The sequence below is a fragment of the Corylus avellana genome, chromosome ca10 (genome assembly GCF_901000735.1).
Source record: "Corylus avellana chromosome ca10, CavTom2PMs-1.0".
NCBI lineage: Eukaryota > Viridiplantae > Streptophyta > Magnoliopsida > Fagales > Betulaceae > Corylus > Corylus avellana.
The window spans coordinates 15,510,909-15,520,900 of record NC_081550.1 but is presented as its reverse complement, the minus strand read 5'-3'; the positions used below and the strand labels follow the sequence as shown (position 1 = coordinate 15,520,900).

Sequence of the window (9,992 nt, the reverse complement as noted above, 5' to 3'; positions counted from 1 at the left end):
TGTGTATTGAACTATATACAAATGAGCCTATTTATAGTTAAATAAGACCAGATAAAATAGGAAATACAATCAAGAATTAATGAACAATATTACAGAATCTAATCAATATATATATATATATATATATATATATATATGGAAGTATAGATCAATAAGCAAATACGGTGAATATTATAATATATTCTAAATATATTCTACCACTTCTCTTTCTACTATCATTTAATTTAAAAAAAATACTTAAATTGTATAAGAAAAAGATAAGAGCATCCCAGTGAGCTCTTTAAATTTGGTTTTTTCTTAAAAATTTGAAAAAACTCATAAAAAGAGCCATTTAACAAGCTCTATACTTGATTTTAAATGTAACTTTGATAAACAAGGCTTTCCAAATACCCAGAAACGGATTTAGGGGAGGACTATCGGTGGCCTTGGTCCCCAAAATTACAAGAAAAAAAAAATTTTAGGCAAAAAAAAATAAAAAATAAAAATTAAGGTATTTTTTGCCAATTGGTCCCTCCCAAAATTTTTTTGGCTTTGAGTCCTCCCAAATTCAAAGCTGGCTCTGTCTCTACAAATACCAAGGGTCAAAAAGTGAAAGTTATTTAGTTTTTTAATCTTATATATTCATTTTCATTCTGTCTCTTATCTACCCAGAACAAATAAAATAAAATAAAATAAAATAAATAAGAAAATAATAATATTTAACTAAAGTAGAGGAATATACAGAGAGTTTGATATTTGATTTATTTTAAAAGTGACTTTTTAAATTTGAAAATAAATAAATTTTTCTTTTCAAATTTATTTTTATTTGAAGAAATCAATTTAGTTGCTATAAGGGAAGTGGAGAAATTTATTTAAATAAATAAGCGAAAGGTTATTGAACTTTTTAAATTTAAGAAATATGTATAAAAAAAAAATGTTGCTAGTGGTGGAACCGGTAGAACTTTTGCGCCGGTCATTGTTCCCAGTCTAACTACCTCCCTCATTAAAGTGTATTAAATAACCCAACCTCCTCCTAATTTATTTCACTCTCATCCTTTCTCCCTCATTTCTCAAACATCTCACTCACTCGCACACACGCTCGCACACACGCCTACATATCTCTTCTCGCTCTGCTCAGAGCGCAACAATGGTGAGAGGCTCATCTCAGTCCCAGTCCACGGCCTCCGCGACCTCCAGACCCGGCGTCGTTGCTCCGCGCGGCTCCGCGGCTGCGACGGCCGGTATGCGCCGCCGTAGAGTCAGCGGCGCGTCCGGTGCCACCGGCTCCGGCGCGATCAGCGCCGGCTCAGGCGGCGGCGGAAACATGCTGAGGTTCTACACGGATGACGCCCCTGGATTGAAGATCACGCCGACTGTCGTGCTTGTCATGAGCGTCTGCTTCATCGGCTTCGTCACCGCCCTCCACGTCTTCGGCAAGCTCTATCGCCGATCCGGAGATGGAGCTTAGCTCTGTGTTCGGATTCCGAGCTTTGATTGCTGTGCTGGAGGCTTAGTGATGAGTGATCTTGCGTTCCTGATCGGTAACTGAATGCTACGTTTCTCCTTTTTACTCTGTACATTTTCGCAAGCTTGTACTTCATAGGGTTTCCATTTTGTTGATTCCGGATTCTGCGGGTTTTACTTTGAAGGAAACGAGTGAGTTTTGATCTTGCTTGCTTTTCAATCATCTCATCTGCTCTTATTTGCTCAAATTTTATTGGAATAAATCCTTTTATCGTTTGATATGTGCGGCTTTTTTTGTTCTTTGATGATTTAATCTCTTGGATGAGTTAGCTAATTTCACTTTTAATTTTTTGATTTTATTTGATTTTATTTTTTGACCTAGTTTATAGATCATACAGAGAATTTGTAAGAAACTTGGAAAATTGAAATTATTGCACAAGCTTTAGTTAGAAACGCTTTTGGTTTTTCTCAGGGTCTTGGTGCTTTGTCTTGAAGATAGGTTATGTTATTTATCTATATATCTCTGCTTTGTTCTTGGTTGACTCAAACTAGTTCAGAAGTTGTACATAATTGGAAACAATCTTTATAAGGACTGTGTTTAGTGCTTCAGATTTTGGCTCAAAGGTAGCTATTGACCTGACCAAGAAATGGTTCTTGCTTATTTCCTTAATATAGGACATTTCACCTTATTTCTAGTAATTCCTATAGATCTAATAAGCTGGGTCTTGAGGTAGATTTTAAAGAATTAACACCCAAAATCTTGGAATATTTAATTGAAATTGAAGGTAAATGATTGAGAAGACAGAGCTTGTGCTCAATACTATTTATAACTAGCTCTAATATTATATTAAATTACTATTTATCTCAAAAGCTTAATCCTATAAAGATAAATTAATTTAATTATTTAATTTATATTATAATATATTGCTTAGATGGAGCAATTCCCTGCTCCATTCTCTGCTTTAAAGAAAGCAGAAATGATTCCAGGTTTTCCTCCTTTTGCTGGGTACATTATGAAGGCTTCAAAGGTGTTTTCCTTTATTATTATGTCATTATTTTCTTCTGGAGAGGGGTGGGGTTGGGGACTTTGGCAGGAGAAGGTAATTACCTGTTCCATTCTTGAAAGAAAACAAAAATGCATACTCAAGTATAATGAGAATGAATAAGAAAACTAGATGAACAGTTATTACAAAAATCTGTATAAGCTACATGACTTTTGTCCTTCATATTGTAGAATAATATTAGTCCTGCTCCAAGTACTGTTTTAAGTTGTCCAATAATGCATGATTACTTGAAAGCGTGCAGATTGCACTGTACAACTTTACTCTTTTATCAAATGAATGCTATTGTTTTCGTTTTTTTTGGTTTATGGTGTGTTCTAGAGTCCATGGAACTCTAGCCAATTAGAAATTAGGTCACTCTTACAAGTTACAGCTAGTGGCACTAAGATATTTTTAGTACCTAGGCTTATGTGAGACTTGGGATGATTCCATCTTCTTGTGATGTTGTAATGTCAATCAATCAGTGTTGGAGATTGAAGTCTCTGTCTGATTGTGTTATTCACCGATTATGCAGACGAGCTCTGATATCTGATTTAATGTGTTTTAGAGTTGTTATATATATATATATATATACTTATCAAAATATATATATATATATATATTTTGGAAAGGTGTTATATGAGGTATAACCATCAGTATGAAGATGACAAAGCCGATTTCTGTAAGTTCAAAACGAAATAATTTTTTATTTTGTAAGCTTCCCCTTTTTCTTAGAATCCCCACTTTCTTTTTAATAAAAGAAAGAGGAATAAGAATGAAAAAAAAATATAATTACAAAAGAAAAAAAGAGAGATCTGTTTTGATTCTTTTATTTTATTCTTTCTTTCCTATATGCATAGTCATGGAGATAATTTTGGGTATTCACTTAATTTTGTTAGGTATAGGTGCTTTTCTTCTAGTATTCAAGGCTCTTTATTTTGGAGGCGTATATGATACCTGGGCTCTGAGAGGGGAAGATGCAAGAAAAATTACCAACTTGACCCTTAGTCCAAGTGTTATATTTGGTTATTTACTAAAATCTCCCTTTGGAAGAGAGGGAACTGCAGATTTTTTGGTACATCACATGATTCACATTCATGCATTTACGACTCATGTGACGGTAGTGATACTCTTGAAAGGTGTTCAATTTGCTTGTAGCTCTCGTTTGATACCGGATAAAGCAAATCTTGGTTTTTGTTTCCCTTGTGATGGACTGGGGAGGTTTGACACCTTGATGTCGGCTCTTCGCCACTTGGGGCTATAGTATGTTCCAAGGGTTGGGCTGTTTGCCCATCAAAGTGGTACGTGAGCTGGGTTTAGAATGTCATCTATTTTTGGGTAGTTTGACCGTGGAATTTCTTTGTTTTTGTATTTCTGGAATATAAGTGTGACTTGTTATAATTGATCCTATGGATACTACAAAAATCAGCTTTGTCATCTTGATACTTATGGATTTACCTCGTCGGATATTCATTCTAGTATCCAGAATCCGCCGAATATAGACACTCGGGCAACAAAACTATTATCATAAAGATTTAGTTCTATCTCTCCCTACAAAGAGGACCATTTTCATTTTTTTCAAATTCTAAAGATGTTTTAATTATAAAGTTAAAAATAATAAGAATAAAATTATTTGATATCATAAGAGATTCTACAAGTTGAGTCTAGTTTATTACACTACAAAAAAAAGTCACAGAAGTTTGTTTGTTTCTCTAATGCCCCGGTTGAAGGTCCTATTTTTTGAGTGCAGAAGTCTCACGGGGCAAATCTTGTGCTTAATTACATTATTTTGTGTTAGCAGGGTTAAATAAATTTTGAGTATTGTTTTATTTTTAGTTATTTTTTACTATTTTTTGAATTCATGTTTGAGTGTTTTTTACACCAAATTCTAATTTTTTTAACCCAACTCAAATATTTTCAAGCCAACTCTAATATTTTTAACCCAACTAATAAAAAAAAATAGAAAAACGAAAAAAGAAAAAGAAAAAAGCAACAAAATATTATTATTTTCTTTATAAAAAAAAACCACCAGACACCCCCGGATTGGTTCGAAAACCACCATAGTTTTTATTTTTATTTTTAAAATTCTTAGATTTTTTTTGTAATTATTTTTAGATTTATTTATTTTTTTTCAAATATATTCAATTTAATTTATGTTTTCAAACATATTTTATAATTTTGTTTCATATTCTCTAAATAATCTAAACATAATGCAAAAAGATAATTTTTTCGGTATTCACAATTTTAAATACAATAAAAAATAATAGAAAACAATATAAAAAAATTGCACACCCAATCGAAAGAGTCAAGCAATTTTTCTTTTTTCTTGTGTAAAAAACAACTAAATAAGAGAGAGGGCAAATTCTTGTACCTATAATTAATGCATTTTTAAATAGGATGGGCGAGTCCTCCACAATTCTTGTTTTATATATATATTGAAAAATATTGTCGATACTATCATTAAACATTAAGAAAAAGCAGAATGCTCAAGAGCTACAATATCTCGTATGCTCACTGGAGTCTCTAGACTCCAAAGTCTATCCATAACATTACTGGTGGCCTATTTTGCTAGCTTATGTGCCGCGCCGTTGGCCTCTCTACTAACATATTCACACTTCCAGTGAGGGAAAGAATGTAAAATCACTTGGATGTCTTCGATAATATGACCATAAATGCATTTGGTCATTGTCTTCTCTTGCAGGGCTTCAATGACCACTTTTGCATCTCCCTCCACCATTGGTTTCTGGAAACCCAATGACAAGCATAAGACAATTCCATGGAAAATAGCCATTGCCTCTGCTGCGCTTGGTTCCATTGCTCCCTCCTTAGTTAGACTTCTTGCCGAAATGACAATTCCCCCATGGTCCCGAATGACCACCCCCATACCCACACGACACTATGATTTGTTCAGAGAAGCATCACAATTAACTTTCACCCACCCTTCAGGTGGTTTTCTCCATATTTTCTGGTGCACCTCGTTCGTCCTCAATCTGGTCTCGTCACCCATCTGGGCCTCTATATAGTCCTCAAGAATCTTGGCTGATATGCAAACTACCTCATGTGGATGAGTAAACACCTGATGCCGGGCAAAACTAGAATTGTTCTGATAGCGTATAAAAGCAGCAGAAACTAAGATTTGAAGATAGAAAAGGGAATTTAGGAAGAGAGAAAATAACAAATAGGGAAGAGAAAATCCCTAAGTGCTCCAAATAAGCAAACAAAGAAATAACTCTGAAAGACTTAAATTGAATTGATAGTATAAACTGGATTGAAAAATAACAAAAACTATATGCCTTTATATAGGCTAGGTACCTCCTAAATTAACAAAGAAAATAAAAAGCACACCTAATTGGAAAATGAAAACAAATCCTAATAGGAAAACAATCCTAATAGGAAAGGAAAAACCCAATCCTTATTGAAAAAGGAAACCTAAAGCATAAATAATAAATCTACTTTATTATTATTATTATTCTCCTACATCAGTCTCCCTAGGTCGGAAAGAACTCGCCCTTGAGTTCAAGTCGTCTTTGTCTACATCAACAAAAAAAGGAGTCAAATGCTTCACATTGAACACATCAGAGGTCTTTAAATGACCTGGAAGACGTAGTTGGTATGCATTGTCATTTATCTTCTGCAGAATCTCACAGGGCCCAATCTTCCTCTCTCGTAGCTTGTTATACTCACCAACAGGGAAACAATCACGTGTGAGTATAGCCCAAACTAAATCACCAACCTCAAAAGTTACCTTGCGTCTATGGCTGTCGGATTGTGCTTTGTACTTAACATTTCTATCTTCTATTGCTTTCTTGACCTGGTCATGAACTCCTCGGAGATAATCCGTCATTTCAGCAGCCTTAATACTCAATTGATCAATACGGGGAATAGGTGCGAGGTCAAGCACTCCCGATGGGTTTTGCCCATACACGATCTCAAAAGGGCTCAACTGAGCCTTTCTATTCTTGGATCGGTTGTAAGCAAACTCTGCTTGTGACAAAGCCAGGTCCCACTGCTTTGGTTTATTTCTAGCTAAACTCCTTAAAAGATTCCCCAAGCTTCGATTTACCACCTCAGTTTGACCATCTGTTTGGGGGTGGTAGGCACTGCTAAAATTAAGCTCGGTCCTCAACTTTTCCCACAGTTTCTTCCAAAAATGGCTCATGAATTTTGCATCTTGGTCCGATGTAATAGATCTTGGAACCCCATGCAAGCGAACAATCTCCCGAAAATACAGGTGAGCAATTCAGGCGGCATCCATCATCTTCTAGCAAGCAACAAAATGGGCCATCTTGGAAAATCGATCAACCACCACAAGAATAGAATCCATGCTCCTTTGAGTGCGAGGTAACCCAAAACAAAATTCATGCTGACGTCAAGCCATGGGCTGTCGGGCATTGGTAATGGGGTGTATAGACCCGCATTTGTGAGGGTCCCCATAGACCTTGGACAAATAAAACATCATTCCACATAACGTGTCACATCACTAGTTAGCTTGGGCCAAAAATAGTCTGATGAGACCAAGGCCAAGGTTTTGTCTCACCCAAAGTGACCTTCTCCATGCAACTCTCGTATTATTTGCTCCTTCAATGAACTATCTGGAATGCATAGCTGTAAACCACGAAATAGATAACCATTAAGTGTAATATAATCACTACGCTTACCTACAGATACCTCAGCAAATATCTTCCAGAAGGAAGGATCTTCCGCATACAACTCTTGGAAACTGTCAAAACCCACAACTTTGGTATGCATAGTAGTAAGGAGTGGAACCCTCCTACTCAGAGCATCAGCAACTCGATTCAAATTCCTTGATTGGTGCCGTAAAGAAAAAGTGAACTCCTGAAGGTAAGCAACCCATTTGGCATGTATGCGACTAAGCTTCTGTTGGCCATTGATATACTTGAGGGCCTCATGGTCAGTGATAAGGATGAACTCCTTCTGCACCAGGTAATGACGCCAATGTTTCAAAGATTGTACAATGTCATAAAACTCCAACTCATAGGTGGAATTGTTCTTCTTGGACCCCGACAACTTTTCACTGAAAAATGCAATCAGACGTCCTTCTTGGCTTAGGATACCTCCAATGCCAATGCCAGATGCATCACAATTAACTTCGAAAATCTTCTCGAAGTCTGGAAGAGCAAGAATAGGTGCTTCCGTCATTTTCTTCTTCACCAATTGAAACCTTGCATCGGCTTCTTTAGTCCACTGAAAAGTCCGACCCTTTAAGCACTCCATGATTGGTGCAATCAATGTACTGAAATTTTGGATGAATCATCGATAGAATGATGCCAATTCGTGAAAGCTTAGGACATCATGTAGACTCTTGGGTGTTGGCCATTCTAGAATTGCTGTCACCTTAGACTGATATGCATGAACACCATTAATAGACACAACATATCCAAGGAAAGTGATAGTAGTAGTAAGAAAGGAACACTTCTTCTGATTGACATATAGACACTCTTTTCGTAGCGTGTCAAGAACCTCCTTGAGGTGTTTTAGGTGTGTCTCCTGCGAGGAGCTATAGATGAGAATATCGTCAAAGTACACAACAACGAACTTCCCCATGTAAGGCCGCAACACTTGATGCATGAACCTTATGAATGTACTAGGAGCGTTGGATAGCCCAAAAGGCATGACCATCCACTCGTGCAACCCATGATGCGTTTTGAACACTGTTTTCCACTCATCTCCAGGCCTGATTCTGATATGGTGATACCCGCTTTTAAAGTCAATTTTGGAAAAAATCTTAAAACCTGCTAACTGATCTAGCATGTCATCTAAAAGAGGAATCGGGAATCTATACTTCACCGTGATTCGATTGATGGCTCGGCTATCGACACACATACGCCACGACCCATCCTTCTTTGGAACTAAGAGAGCAGGAACTGCTCATGGACTTATGCTCTCCCGGATGTAACCTCTTTCTAGCAACTTTGTCACTTGGCGTTGCAATTCTTCAGATTCCTTAGGGCTAAGGCGATAAGCTAGTTGATTGGGAAAGCTTGACCCCGGTACGAGGTTAATGTGGTGTTGTATATCTCTCATGGGTGGAAAACCAGTGGGTAGATTCTCTGGCATCAAGTCAGCAAACTCTGTAAGCACCTCTTGTAATTCTATGGACAATTCATCATCTACGTTGGCACCTTCTTCACATGGTATCAAGGCGTATACAACTCCCTCTTCTTCTGCTTCCTCCAAGAATCGAGACATTGATAGGAAATTAGTGCACTTTTCAATCACTGGTCCATGAATGATTCTTTCTCGTTGAGGTGCTAATACCACCTTCTTTCCCTTGATGCTCAAGGTATAGGTATTTCGTTGCCTATCATAAATAACACTTCGATCATACTGCCAAGGCCTGCCTAATAATAAATGACATGCATCCATAGACACTACATCGCACCATGCATTATCAAAATATTTTCTACCAATTGAAAAAGAGACCAAACACCTCTTATCTACTGTTACCTCACTCTTTTTTTTTAACCATGACTATTTGTATGGTTTTGGATGGCGATCAATTTTCAGCTGAAGCTTCTTAATTGCTTCCTTTGACACCACATTCTCACAACTATCATTGTCAATAATAAGCTTGCAAACCTGCTCTACGATTGTGCATGTGGTATGAAAGATATTGGTTCTTAACTAGTCTTCTTCATAATCATCTTTTGGAGTAAGCAAGCTTTTTCTGACCACAAGAGTTTCGTTCCCATCTCCATACAAAATATCCGGTCATTACCTTCATCAAAAATAGGATCTCCGATGTCGACTTGCTCTTCTACCATCTCATCCTCAATCAAGAGATTCTTACCCGTTCTGCTAGCAGATTTTCGGCAATCTGTCGACCGATGACCAGGCTCCCTACATCTGAAACAACGAATGCTGGAATTGGAACTTTGGCCTTGCATAGATTGAGGATTAGGACGAGGCTCTTGAGGAAGGGTTCCTCGTGTATTTTGATCTCCTCTCGGTGAAGATCTGGTATTATTCCTGGCTTGCTGCTTTTCTATAGTCAAGGCATGTTGGTAGTCTTTAGAAACCATCCAAATTGATTGGAGACTAAGAACGTCTTGTAGGGACTGCCGCAAACCACCCAGGTACCATGCCACCAACTGCTCCTCAGTCTCTAACAAGTCGTTCTGAGCAACCAACTGGTAGAACTCTTCGGTGTAATCATCAACAGATCTCGCACCTTGTCTCAGCATATGAAGTTGCTGAAATAATGTCTGTGTATATCCGAAGGGTAAAAAGTGTCCCCTCATCTTCTTCTTCATCTTCTCCCAATCACAAATCTTTGGCTTGCCTTGTTTATCTCACGATCACTTTAGCTGCTCCCACCAAGCAGATGCACGACCTTTTAGTTTGATGGCGACAAGCTTCACCTTCATACGATCTTGAACCTCCTTATAATCAAAGATCCTCTCTACCTCATGCAACCAATCAATGAAGCCTTCGGCTTGTAAAGTGCTTGAAAATTCTGGAAGCTCAACTTTGAAGCCTAAGTCTCCA

General features: G+C 37.3%; 1 protein-coding gene across 1 annotated transcript; it reads left to right on the top strand.

The window, feature by feature from the left end:
* Window positions 1-1,018: 1,018 nt before the first annotated feature.
* Window positions 1,019-1,724, top strand: LOC132164312 (protein transport protein Sec61 subunit beta-like). Its single transcript, XM_059574802.1, has one exon. It carries the CDS (start codon window positions 1,127-1,129, stop codon window positions 1,445-1,447), a length of 321 nt encoding a protein of 106 aa, XP_059430785.1. The 5' UTR covers window positions 1,019-1,126; the 3' UTR covers window positions 1,448-1,724.
* Window positions 1,725-9,992: the final 8,268 nt, after the last annotated feature.

Excerpts from the sequence above, each read along its gene's own strand:
- LOC132164312 (XM_059574802.1), top strand. The coding sequence starts at position 1,127 with ATGGTGAGAGGCTCATCTCAGTCCCAGTCCACGGCCTCCGCGACCTCC.